The sequence below is a fragment of the Aquarana catesbeiana genome, linkage group LG01 (genome assembly GCF_042186555.1).
Source record: "Aquarana catesbeiana isolate 2022-GZ linkage group LG01, ASM4218655v1, whole genome shotgun sequence".
In the NCBI taxonomy this organism is placed as follows: domain Eukaryota; kingdom Metazoa; phylum Chordata; class Amphibia; order Anura; family Ranidae; genus Aquarana; species Aquarana catesbeiana.
In genome coordinates this window covers 41,498,280-41,513,038 of record NC_133324.1, presented here as the reverse complement: position 1 = coordinate 41,513,038, position 14,759 = coordinate 41,498,280, and the positions used below count along the sequence as shown (strand labels likewise).

General features: G+C 43.2%; 1 protein-coding gene across 1 annotated transcript in view; it reads left to right on the top strand.

The window, feature by feature from the left end:
* Window positions 1-14,759, top strand: part of LOC141141074 (vomeronasal type-2 receptor 26-like) — a 138,619-nt gene that overhangs the window by 96,771 nt on the left and 27,089 nt on the right. Inside the window, exon 5 of the mRNA XM_073628807.1 lies at window positions 3,023-3,146. Coding sequence (XP_073484908.1) covers window positions 3,023-3,146 — 124 coding nt within the window. The remainder of the gene's footprint in view (window positions 1-3,022; window positions 3,147-14,759) is intronic.

Here is a 14,759-nt window from a genome sequence, read left to right as displayed (position 1 = left end):
ATTTATGAGATTACTAGTTAGTCATATCCAAATGTTGCTTCCACTCCTGAAGGTACTAAAGTGTAAGGTACAGCCTTTATAGGCATTACAACATTATACCACTGTCAAGATGGTAAATCTGAATTGCTGATCCCCCTCCCTCTCACCCCCCCCCCCCACTACCTAGGTTTAAAACTCTTTTATTGAATAGAGAATTTACATGTACATGCTTTATAACTATTATGTACTATGTTTTATACCACTGTATTGTATAAAACCTAATAAATATTTTTCAAAAAAAAAAAAAGGGGGCTTCCAGATTCCAATAAGCCCCCCACCCGCATACCTCCACAACCACTGGGCAAGGGTTGTGGGGATGAGGCCCTTGTCCCTATCAACATGGGGACAAGGTGATTTGGGGGGCTACCCCAAAGCACCCTCCCCATGTTGAGGGCATGTGGCCTGGTACGTTTCGGGAGGGGGGGCGCTCTCTTGTCCCCCCTCTTTTCCTGTGGCCTGCCAGGTTGCGCACTCGGATAAGGGTCTGGTATGGATTTTGGAGGGAGCCCATGTCATTTTTTTTTGTTTTTAATTTTGGTTTGGGGTTCCCCTTAATATTCATACCAGACCCAAAGGGCCTGGTAATGGACTGGGGGGGAACCTATGCTCTTTTTTTCAATGAGTTTTATCTATATTGCCGAGACCCGACAATTCATTACAGCCGTGATCAGTTTTAAATGACATTTTTTCCTTTAGAAATGTCATTTTGCTGTGGTGCTGTTCTAAACACGGGAAAACTGTGCCACTTTACAGGCATACTATAGACACCTCCCAGGCATGATATCTAAAGGACTATTTCATTTTTATTGTTTCACTTTAAGCATTAAAAAATCACTGCTCTCGAAAAAATGGCCGTTTTTAAAACTTTTTTTGCATTGATACATGTCCCCTGGGGCAGGACCCAGGTCCCCAAACACTTTTTATGACAATAACTTGCATATAAGCCTTTAAAATGAGCACTTTTGATTTTTCATGTTCGTGTCCCATAGACTTTAATGGTGTTCCGGAGGCTTTTGAATTTGCCCCGAATGCCGCATATTGTTCGGTGTTCATAGAACATCCGAACAACCAAATTTCAGCCCAAACTTATGCTCGGGCTGAACCGTTTGCCCATCCCTAGTAAAAATTATAGTCATTCAATGACATTTCATAATGTTACCCATGAATTTATTGCTTCATATATTTTATTAGCCTTATCTGCCTTTCACATATAAGTATAAAAACCACTTGCCTACTAGACACTTTTACCCCCTCCAGGCCATTTTTCAGCTTTCAGCGCTGTCACATTTTGAATGACAATTGGGTGGTCATGCTACACTGTACCCATATGAAGACGTTATCATATTTTTCATACAAATAGAGCTTTCTTTTGGTGGTATTTAATCGCCACTGTTTTTTTTTTATCTTCTGCTAAATAAACAAACTTTTTGTTTTGAAATGGAAAATTTTGAAAAAAAATGTTTATTACATTTTGCAAACAGGTAATTTTTCTCCTTCACTGATATGTGCTGATGAGGCTGCACTGATGGGTACTGATGTGTGGCACTGATGGACACTGATATAACGGGACTGGTAAGTGGCACTGATGGGCACTGATAGGTGCCACTGATGGGTACTGATGAGGCGACATTGATGGGCACTAATAGGTGGCACTGATGGGCACTGACAGCACTGGGCACTAATTGGCAGCACTGATGGGCACTGATTGACAGCCCTGATTACCAGTGCTGATGCCCCTATAACACAAGCCAGTTATTAGCTCGCTTCTTCTCTCTTCACAATGTCAGCATGATGAAAGAAAAGCCCATAACCAGCTTTACCAGTGTTTACATCCTGTGATCAGCTGTCATTGAACACAGCTGATCACGTGGAAAAGGGCCACTGTGATTGGCCCTTACCCCGTTCTATGATTATCTGATTCCCATGGACTCAGTGATCACATAGGACCATCCCAGGAGGATGTCCATGGATGCCCTCCCAGCAAAGTAACCCTGCGCTGTAGCCATCTATAGTGCGGGCAGCACATGGTTAAAAAAAGAAAGTAGATTATTTTTAGGTATATTTCTTACACTTCCTCATAGACTATGGGGTTCTCCATGGGGAATGACTTCTGTCTCCCCAGGTTAAAATAGTTAACATGTTTGTAAATCCGTAAGAGTGAAATTCTCTTTTTTCCTCCTGGTTGCTCTATTAAATATACAATTGCAAGCATTTTGTTATACCTGTTCAATACACAAAATAAAAAGTAGGGCAAGGCTGACACCAGTCTACCAAAAAAAAAAAAAATACCCTTTAAAGTGCAAGTAAACCTGAAAAAAAAAAAAATAAATAAATAAATAAATAAATATATATATATATCTATATATATATATATAGATATATATCTATATATCTATATATATAGATATATATAGATATATAGATATAGATATATATATATATATATATATATATATATATATATATATATATATATATATATATATATATATATATATATATATATATATATATATATATATAGATCTATATATATATCTATATATATATATATAAATATATAAATATATAATTATATTTTAAATATGTTAGTCATCACTATATCACTGTATTCGGTTTTTATTGTTTGGGAATCCTTTGCAGTTTCTTACCTGGAGATCACACCAGTAGCAGCACTTTCTATAGCAGGCTGACAACACTAATCAACTTCCTCAATATTATCATCAGCATTGTAATTCTGCCATGAGTACTCCTCCAGTGTGAGGCGGTGGCTTAGTGTGGTCAGCCTGAATTAAGAAAAGTTGTTCCTGGCAGGATCTCCACACTGTACACTGAGAGACTTGCTGGCAGCTCTACTGAAAAATAGAAATAATATGCAATGGAAGACACAGATAAGGAGATACAGTAACAGTTTTCAACACACTCTTATTTAATCTCCAATGTTATTTCACACAAGTAAATACATTTTTTCACTTCCTTTTAGAAGCTGGAGTCTCGGTGTGTGGACTCTTGTTTGCCCGGATACAGAAAAAAGCCAGGATCTTCAATCCACTCTTGCTGCTATGACTGTGTCACATGTTCAGAAGGGCAGATATCCAATATGATTGGTATACCTTATATTTTTATATACATACTGTGTATATACAGTATATATACACGCATATACTATGTTTTTATTTTAATTGTTTTTAACTTTAACGTGAAATTCACAGATGTGCGAAAGCTGTTATATATATATATATATATATATATATATATATATATATATATATATATATATATATAATTATACATTGGGACGGAAAGTATTCAGACCCCCTTAAATTTTTCACTCTTTGTTATATTGCAGCCATTTACTAAAATCATTTAAGTTCATTTTTTTCCTCATTAATGTGCACACAGCACCCCATATTGACAGAAAAACACCGAATTGTTGACATTTTTGCAGATTTATTAAACAAGAAAAACTGAAATATCACATGGTCCTAAGTATTCAGACACGTTGCTCAGTATTTAGTAGAAGCACCCTTTTGATCTAATACAGCCATGAGTCTTTTTGGAAATTTGGGAATAATGCAACAAGTTTTTCACACCTGGATTTAGGGATCCTCTGCCAGTTCAGTCAGGTTGGATGGTAAACGTTGATGGACAGCCATTTTTAGGCCTCTCCAGAGATGCTCAATTGGGCTTAAGTCAGGGCTCTGGATGAGCCATTCAAGAACAGTCACGGAGTTGTTGTGAAGCCACTCCTTCATTATTTTAGCTGTGTACTTAGGGTCATTGTCTTGTTGGAAGGTAAACCTTTGGCTCAGTCTGAGGTCCTGAGCACTCTGGAGAAGGTTTTCATCCAGGATATCCCTGTACTTGGCCGCATTTATCTTTCCCTCGATTTCAACCAGTCGTCCTGTCCCTGTAGCTGAAAAACACCCCCACAGCATGATGCTGCCACCGCCATGCTTCACTGTTGGGACTGTATTGGACAGGTGATGAGCAGTGCCTGGTTTTCTCCACACATACCACTTAGAATTAAGGCCAAAAAGTTCTATCTTGGTCTCATCAGATCAGAGAATCTTATTTCTCACCATCTTGGAGTCCTTCAGGTGTTTTTTAGCAAACTCCACGTGGGCTTTCATGTGTCTTGCACTGAGGTGAGGCTTCAGTTGGGCCACTCTGCCATAAAGCCCTGACTGGTGGAGGGCTGCAGTGATGGTTGATTTTCTACAACTTTCTCTCATCTCCCGACTGCATCTCTGGAGCTCAGCCACAGTGATCTTTGGGTTATTATTTACCTCTTTCACCAAGGCTCTTCTCCCCGGATAGCTCAGTTTGGCCAGACGGCCAGCACTAGGAAGTGTTCTGGTTGTCCCAAATGTCTTCCATTTAAGGATTATAGAGGCCACTGTGCTCTTAGGAACCTTAAGTGCAGCAGAATTTTTTTGAAACCTTGGCCAGATCTGTGCCTTGCCACAATTCTGTCTCTGAGCTCTTCAGGCTGTTCCTTTGACCTCATGATTCTCATTTGCTCTGACATGCACTGTAAGCTGTAAGGTCTTATATAGACAGGTTTGTGGCTTTACTAATCAAGTCCAATCAGTATAATCAAACACAGCTGGACTCGAAGGTGTAGAACCATCTCAAGGATGATCAGAAGAAATGGACAGCACCGGAGTTAAATATATGAGTGTCACAGCAAAGGGTCTGAATACTTAGGACCATGTGATATTTCAGTTTTATTTTTTTAATACATCTGCAAAAATGTCAACAATTCTGTGTTTTTCTGTCAATATGGGGTGCTGTGTGTACATTAATGAGGAAAAAATGAACTAAAATGATTTTAGCAAATGGCTGCAATATAACAAAGTGAAAAATTTAAGGGGGTCTGAGTACTTTCTATCCCCACTGTGTGTGTGTGTATATGTGTGTGTGTGTGTGTGTGTGTGTGTGTGTGTGTGTGTGTATATATATATATATATATATATATATATATATATATATATATATATATATATATATATATATACACATACAGTATCTCACAAAAGTTAGTGTTTTTTTACATTTTTGTAAATATTTTATTTTATCTTTTCATGTGACAACACTGAAGAAATTAGACTTTATTACAATGTAAAGTAGTGAATGTACAGCTTGTATAACATTGTAGATTTGCTGTCCCCTCAAAAAAACTCAACACGCAGCCATTAATATCTAAACCACTGGCAACAAAAATGAGTACACCCCTGAGTGAAAATGTCCAAATTGGGCCCAAAGTATCAATATTTTGTGTAGCCACCATTATTTTCCAGCACTGCCTTAACCCTCTTGGGCATGGAGTTCACCAGAGCTTCACAGGTTGCCACTGGAGTCCTATTCCACTCCTCCATGATGACATCACGGAGCTGGTGGATGTTAGAGACCTTGCGCTCCTCCACCTTCCATTTGAGGATGCCCCACAGATGCTCAATAGAGTTTAGGTCTGGAGACATGCCAGTCCATCACCTTTACCGTCAACTTCTTTAGCAAGGCAGTGGTCGTCTTGGAAGTGTGTTTGAGGTCATTATCATTTTGAAATACTGCCCTGCGGCCTAGTCTCCGAAGGGAGGGGATCATGCTCTGCTTCAGTATGTCACAATACACGTTGGCATTCATTCATTGGTTCCCTCAATGAACTGTGGCTCCCCAGTACCGGCAGCACTCATGTAGCCCCAGACCATGGCACTCCCACCACCATGCTTGACTGTAGGCAGGACACACCTATCTTTGTAGTCCTCACCTGGTTGCCACCACACGCTTGATACCATCTGAACCAAATAAGTTTATCTTGGTCTCATCAGACCACAAGACATGGTTCCAGTAATCCATGTCCTTAATCTGCTTATCTTCAGCAAACTATTTGTGTGCTTTCTTGTGCATCATCTTTAGAAGAGGCTTCCTTCTGGGATGACAGCCATGCAGACTAATTTGATGCAGTCTGTGGCATATGGTCTGAGCACTGACAGGCTGAACATCCACCCCTTCAACCTCTGCAGCAATGCTGACAGCACTCATACATCTATTTCCCAAAGACAACCTCTAGATATGACGCTGAGCATGTGCACTCAACTTCTTTGGTCGACCATGGCGAGGTCTGTTCTGAGTGGAACCTGTCCTGTTAAACCGCTGTATGGTCTTGGCCACCATGCTGCAGCTCAGTTTCTGGGTCTTGGCAATCTTCTTATAGCCTAGGCCATCTTTATGTAGAGCAACAATTCTTTTTTTCAGATTCTTTAGAGAGTTCTTTGCCATGAGGTGCCATGTTAAACTTCCAGTGACCAGTATGAGAGAATGAGAGTGATAACACCAAATTTAACACACCTGCTCCCTATTCACACCTGAGACCATGTAAGACTAATAAGTCACATGACCACAGGGGGGGGGGGAATGGATAATTGGGCCCAATTTGTTCTTTTTCACTTAGGGGTGTACTCACTTTGTTACCAGCAGTTTAGACATTAATGGCTGTATGTTGAGTTATTTTGAGTTATTTTGAGGGGACAGCAGATTTACACTGTTATACACTCACTACTTTACATTGTAGCAAAGTGTCATTTATTCAGTGTTGTCACATGAAAGAGATATCATAAAATATTTACAAACATGTGAGGGGTGTACTCACATTTTGTGAGATACTGTACATATTCCAAAACAAGTGGGGTGAACAGCACCTCCGCAGTCTCTCTGTGCAGTGCAATCAGACCATCCCACAGGCAACTAGAGATGGGTTGAACACCCCCCGGTTCAGTTCGAACATCGCAAAAGTTCTGAGCCGAACCCTATTGAAGTCTATGGGACCCGAACTGTAAAAAAATCAAAAGAGCCCATTTTGGGATTATATGCAATTTATTGGGTATACAAAGGGTATTGGCGTCTGGGTACTGCCCTGGGGACATGTATCAATGAAAAAAAGATAGTAAAAAAGATTTTTAAATGAGCAGTGATTTTACTGATGCTTAAAGTGAAACAATAAAAATGAAAAATTCCTTTAAATATAGTGCCTGGGGGTTCCCCTAAGTCCGCACGTAAAGTGGGGCATCTGTACCTCCATGCTTAACAGAGGACGGAATTAAAATTAGACTTGAGAAACTTAACATTAATAAATCACCGGGACCAGATGGCTTGCATCCGAGGGTACTTAGGGAACTCAGTCAGGTGATTGCCAGACCATTGTTCCTAATTTTTACAGACAGTCTATTGACTGGAATGGTACCAGCTGATTGGAGAAAAGCCAATGTAGCACCAATATTTAAAAAGGGCCCAAAAAACATCCTTGGGAATTACAGACCAGTTAGCCTAACATCAATAGTATGTAAAATCTTGGAGGGGATGATAAGGGACTATATACAAGATTTTAGTAATAAGAACGATATCATTAGCAGTAATCAGCATGGATTCATGAAGAATCGTTCTTGCCAAACCAATCTATTAACCTTCTATGAAGAGGTGAGTTGCCATCTAGATAAAGGAAGGCCCGTAGACGTGGTGTATCTGGATTTTGCAAAAGCATTTGACACAGTTCCCCATAAACGTTTACTGTACAAAATAGGGTCCGTTGGCATGGACCATAGGGTGAGTACCTGGATTGAAAACTGGCTACAAGGGCGTGTTCAGAGGGTGGTGATAAATCGGGAGTACTCAGAATGGTCAGGGGTGGGTAGTGAGGTTCCCCAGGGTTCTGTGCTGGGACCAATCCTATTTAATTTGTTTATAAATGATCTGGAGGATGGGATAAACAGTTCAATCTTTGTATTTGCAGACGATACTAAGCTAAGCAGGGCAATAACTTCTCCGCAGGATGTGGAAACCTTGCAAAAAGACCTGAACAAATTAATGGGGTGGGCGACTACATGGCAAATGAGGTTCAATGTAGAAAAATGTAAAATAATGCATTTGGGTGGCAAAAATATGAATGCAATCTATACACTGGGGGGAGAAGCTCTGGGGGAATCTAGGATGGAAAAGGACCTGGGGGTCCTAGTAGATGATAGGCTCAGCAATGGCATGCAATCCCAAGCTGCTGCTAATAAGGCAAACAGAATATTGGCATGTATTAAAAGGGGGATCAACTCCAGAGATAAAACGATAATTCTCCCGCTCTACAAGACTCTGGTCCGGCCGCACCTGGAGTATGCTGTCCAGTTCTGGGCACCAGTCCTCAGGAAGGATGTACTGGAAATGGAGCGAGTACAAAGAAGGGCAACAAAGCTAATAAAGGGTCTGAAGGATCTTAGTTATGAGGAAAGGTTGCGAGCGTTGAACTTATTCTCTCTGGAGAAGAGACGCTTGAGAGGGGATATGATTTCAATTTACAAATACTGTACTGGTGACCCCACAATAGGGATAAAACTTTTTCGCAGAAGAGAGTTTAATAAGACTCGGGGCCACTCATTACAATTAGAAGAAAAGAGGTTTAACCTTAAACTACGTAGAGGGTTCTTTACTGTAAGAGCGGTAAGGATGTGGAATTCCCTTCCACAGGCGGTGGTCTCAGTGGGGAGCATTGATAGCTTCAAGAAACTATTAGATAATCACCTGAATGACCGCAACATACAGGGAGATGTAAGGCAATACTGACACATAATCACACACATAGGTTGGACTTGATGGACGTGTGTCTTTTTTCAACCTCACCTACTATGTAACTATGTACCATGTATAGAACCTGCTGTAGCAAAAATGACATTTATAAAGTGAAAAACTGACATCTTCCCTGCAAATTTTCTTTATTTTAAAAACAACTGCTTGGGGAGCCAGTCTGTATGATGTGATGAAGCCACAATTTAGTGCATCAGGAACAAGATTAGAGATTTTTGTGGATAAATTCTGGTGTCTGTTTCGCAGACTTTGGATAGAAGTAACAGATGCAGAAAAATTGGGCTTTGGGTGTTGGTGGTGCCCTCACCGTAAACCGTTAGCGGTACTTTTGATGAAAGTAAAAATTGGCCTTGCTGTAAAAATTTAAATCATATGCATCTGTCAAAAAGGTGAGGAACAATTAGGTCCTTGGGTGTTAATTGTGTCCATGAAACCTATACTAAAAAATTTCTTGCAGATAAAATCAACACCCATAAATATAGGCAGCGTAGACTGTCTTTCAGAGATTTCAGATCCAGAAAACACTTAATCATTGGCATCAGGAGCCTAATAGCTGCTGCTAATCCAGGAATAATTCATTTTGATAAATGTCACCCAGTCAACGGAGTTAGTGGACAGACACACTTTTTTATCAGTCACAAAACCTTGAATGACCGTCCGAAAAACACGCTGGATGCAAGGCAGCCCAGCAGCTCAATTGCATACTGGGCAAGTTCTGGCCAGTGGTCTATTCTCACGACCCAGTAACCCAGTGAATCATCAACTGGAAAGATTTCCATGTCTGTTTTTGAACATACATAATCTCCCACCATATGATATAGACACTGCCAATTGGATGTGGACGCCAACAGCCCTGGGCACTGAGGACTAAAAAAATTTCCATCACTGAGGCAGCCCCCTTCTCCACCTCTCCTCTCTTGACCAACACAAGCCTCAGAAGTAGCTTTTCCATGAGATTTTAACCTACCAGAGTCTTGAAAGGTGTTACATAAACTCCTTTTTAAGGTGCCCTCAAGATATGTCATCCTCTGCTCCCTTTTAGGGATGAGCTTCGAGCTTCAACTGTTCGTCGAATTACGAACAAGATGGGCCGTTCGCGCCAAATTCAAGTGGCGTGTCACGGCCCATAATTCACTGCGGCATCGCAGTGCATTGCTGGCTGATGATTGGCCAAGCATGCACTATGACCCGCATGCTTGGCCAATCACAGCGCCGTCTGTAGAGAGAGACCCGTAATTGGCCAGAGCCAGGGTGGCTGTAGCCAATTATGCCTCAGGGGGTTTAGTACACGCCCCGCACTATATAAGGCCGCCTGCACATTGTCCCTGTGTAGTGTGTTCCGGTGTTGAGAGATCGAGAGAGTGAGAGACAGTGTCATTTGATTTAAGTTAGCAAGTCAGTTAGCTGCACTTACAGTGTATTGTGTGTGTGTGTGTATATATACATATATATATATATATATATATATATATATGCATCCTAGGTGTTGTGTGTGTGTGTGTGTGTGTGTATGTATATGTGTGTGTATATGTATATGTGTGTGTGTGTGTGTATGTGTGTGTATATATATATATATATATATATATATATATATATATATATATATATATACTGTATTCAGTTTAGCTAGATCCGTTCCTGTTATTCTCTTCCTACTGACAGGCAGGCAGGTGTTTTTACAGTACTTACAGCTACCTGAAGAAAATTGCTGGTGTTCTTCTGATCCTATTAGTCCTTTTAGCTACAGTATTTACAGATAGAGTAGTCCATCCTCTGCACAGTGTGCACCTAAAGCTACCTGAAGACAATTGCTGTTGTTCTTCTGATCCTATTAGTACCACAGGCAGCTGCAGTATTTACAAGTTAGTGTAATGCGTCCTCTGCACAGTGTGCACCTAAAGCTACCTGAAGACAATTGCTGTTGTTCTTCTGATCCTTTTAGTACCACAGGCAGCTGCAGTATTTACAAGTTAGTGTAGTGCGTCCTCTGCACAGTGTGCACCTAAAGCCACCTGAAGAAAATTGGTGGTGTTCTTCTGATCCTATTAATAACACAGGCAGGCAGCTACAGTATTTACAGTTAGTGTACTGTGTCCTCTGCACAGTGTGCACCTAAAGCTACCTGAAGACAATTGCTGGTGTTCTCATACTAATAATACTACAGGCAGGCAGTTGATTCTGCTAGCTGCAGTATCAGTGTATATATATATATATACATCCCAGCTTTGTGCAGCTCACTGCAGGCCATTAGTATATCTGGAAGTCCAACAAGGAGAGGCAGACACTCACAAGCCAATAAAAGAGGGCAAGCAGGCTCTGTGTCTAGAAGCAACAGTGCTGGGCGTGGAGACGGTGCATCCTCATCAGCACGTGGCCGTGGGACACGCTTTTTCTTTTTTTGGCAGCTTGCCGTGTTGAGCCGCAACATGCGGAAGACTTGGTAGAGAGGATGACCAAGCCATCCTCATCCTCTCTCACCCAGTCTCAGGGTACCTTGTCTGGCAAAGCAGCTGCCAAGGCGGCCTCTTCCCTTGGCTCAATGGCATCAGTCACTCCTTCCCTAACCCCACCATGTCCTCCTGAGGAGTCCCCCGAACTGTTTGACCACAGTGTTGGGTACATGCTCCAGGAGGATGTCCAGCGTTTTGAAGGTCCGATGATGGTACCCAGCTAGAGGAAGGCAGTAACGTGAGCCCAGAGAGAGGGGGTGCCCAAGAAGGACAGCAATCTGGCAGTCATGTTCTTACAGCTGCAGCATACTGCCAGGTTTGCTCCAGTGATGAGGAGGGAGGGGATGATGAGGTCACTGACTCCATGTGGGTGCCTGATAGGAGAGAGGAGGAGGAGGCACATCACCAATGAGGCAGGATGCCCTCCAGGGGCCAGCTTAAGGGCAACACACTGACTGCATCACACCGCAGAGCTCTGCATGTGCAGGGGGCTGCTGTCTCTGCACGTTATTCCAAAAGTTCTTTGGTGTGGACCTTTTTTGAGACGAGTGCATCAGATCCCACTGCTGCTATTTGCAACATATGTCTCAAGCATATCTCACGTGGCCAAAACATCACCTGCTTGGGCACCACATGCTTGATCAGACATATGTCAACCTGCCAAGCAGTTCGTTGGCAAGCGTACCTAAAAGACCCACACCAAAGAACAAAGCAGACCTCTCCTTGCTCCTCCTCATCTGGGATCTCCAACCCCACTATACCTACAGTCCTCTCTGAGACCTGCACTGAGAGGAATGAAGGTGTAGAATTAGGTGTGTCATAGCCAAGTACTTGGGGGCAATCTGCTATCGGTACACCAACGTCAGATTGTACCAGGCAGATTCCCCTGCCCCAGCTGCTGCACCGCCGAAAGAAATTTGCTCCCAGCCATCCACATGCCCACTGGTTGAATGCTAGCTTGGCTAAATTGTTAGCACTTCAACTGCTGCCTTTTCAGTTGGTAGACTCTGCCCCCTTACGTGAGTTTGTGGAATGTGCGGTTCCTCAGTGGCAGGTTTCCAAACGCCACTTTTCCTCACGGAAGGCGATTCCGGCTCTCTACCGGCATGTGGAAGGCAATGTCTTTGCTGGACAGGGTGGCCAGTGGTAAGGTGCATATTAGCGCTGACTCATGGTCCAGCAGGCATGGACAGGGATGTTACCTGTCTTTCACCGCGCACTGGGTGACTCTTCTGGCAGCTGGGAAGGATGCAGGACAGGGTGCAGTAGTGTTGGAGGTTGTTCCGCCACCGTGCCTCCAAAATTCCACTAGTGGTGATTCTGCCACACCTCTCTCCTCCACCCCCTCCTCTTCTACTTCTTCCTCCGTGGCCTCTTCCTGTGCTGATTTGTCCTTGGAACCAGCAGTGCTCCGTAGGTGTTCAATGGGCAACACAAGCACGCAGGCAAAAAGATGCCATGCGGTGCTTGAGCTGGTGTGCTTGGGGGACAGGAGCCACACTGGGGCAGAGATTCTGTCAGCTCTGCAGGGGCAGGTTCAGAGGTGGTTGACGCCACGCTAGCTTAAGTCAGGTATGGTGGTTTACGACAATGGCACCAATCTCCTCTCAGCCCTCCGACAGGTACAACTGACCAATGTGCCCTGTTTAACTCACATCCTTAACTTGGTGGTGCAGCGGTTCTTGGGCAGGTACCTGGGCTTACAGGATGTCCAAAGGCAGGCCAGGAAAATCTGTGTGCATTTCCGCAGGTCATATAATGCCAGTGCTTGGATGGCTGACCTCCAAAAGGAATTTAACCTGCCCAAGAACTGCCTAATCTGTGACATGCCCACTAGGTGGAACTCAACATTGGCCATGCTGCAGCGGCTGCACACACAGCAGAGGGCCATCAATGAGTACCTATGCGACTATGGCACAGAGGACAGGGTCAGGGGACCTTTGTTTTTTTTCCCCACGACAATAGGCTAAGATCAGGGATGCATGCACTGTCCTGTCACCATTTGAGGAGGCCACAAGCATGGTGAGCAGTGACAGTGCATGCATCAGTGACACTATACCTCTTATCCACCTGTTGGAGCACACGCTGCGTGGAATAATGGACAGGGCACTTGAGGCAGAACAGAGGGAGGAAGAGGAGGACTTCCTTACCTCTCAAGGCCCCCCTTATCCAGACAGTGTTCCTGCGTGCCCGCCGATCACACAGGAAGAGGAGGAGGAGGAGGATTGTGTCAGCATGGAGGTGGAGCCTGGCACTCAGCATAAGCGGCAGTCTTCAAGGGATCATTTACAGTCCCAAGAAACCCATGAACTTGTACGTGGCTGGGAGGCAGTGGCTGCGGATAATGTTGTCCTTAGTGACCCAGAGGACCCTGTTCCTGGACAATGTGTTGCTGAGGCTTCGGTCAGTCAAAGAAGGGGCGGTGGAGAAGGTGACTGTCTGACCGATGCGTTCAGACAATTTTTTAGTCCACAGCCCCAAGGTATGATCGGTTCCAGCAACCATCGCCAGTGTCTGTTTTACATGGTGCAGGAATACCTAGGGGCAAGATCTTACTTGGACACCTTTCCCACCGAAAATCCTCTGGGTTACTGAGTCTTGAGGATGGATCACTGGTCAGAGCTTGCACAGTATGCAATTGAGCTACTGGCCTGTCCTGTATCCAGCATTCTTTCGGAATGCACATTCAGTGCTGCTGGAGGCTTTGTAACTGATCACAGGGTGCGCCTGTCCACAGACTCGGTTGATCGACTGACCTTCATAAAAATGAATCAGTCTTGGATCACCACCAGCTACCATGAACCTGATGCTGATGTAACTGAATATTTTTTTTTTAAATTTCAGATCCCTTCAAGACTGCCTATGCTGATGCTGAGTGACTATCCTGTTATGCTGTGTGATTATCCTCTTCTGCCTCAATGATCATGCTGATAGCTTGTAAGAACATTTTTGGTTCTGGGCGCCACCACCAGTGGCTAAGGCCCAATTTTTCAGCCCCTGTTTAACAGGGGCGTGTAATTACAATTTGTGATGCAATTTTTTGCAGGAGGGTTCATTGCTGCACTCCAACTAAAGTATCTGTGAGGGGTTGCAGTGTTGTGGTACCAGCACCAGTGCCCATGGCCCAATTTTCCTGCCTCTGTTCAACGGGGACATGTGTCACGGAACGTCCCACACTCCGCTTGAGTGCTTCCGTCATACAGGTATACCACTTCCCCCCAGTCTGTATACAGATATCAGATATTCCAACCTCTCTGAGCACAAAACAAGGCGACACTTGCTTGTTGCTACCATGAACTCACTTTATTCAGAACCAGAATACAGTCTTATACAGTATACAGGAGAAAATATTACTCTAACAATACAAACGTAACCTAATTAACCTAATTAACATGAGCTAATTAACTAATCCTTTATACAGCCTAGGTGATTGAGACATGACCTTTTGCCCAGACTGAGTTAATTATCACAGGACACCTTATCACAATAGCAGCAGCTCCAATAGGAGTCGTCCCGTCTCCTACATTGTATAGAGGACAATGTGATCAGCTCATTCAATTAACATAAACACAGGTAGTTGGAATTGATGACACCAGCATCTCCTCACAGGATGTGTCCCAACAGTATAATTCAGTCTTATCA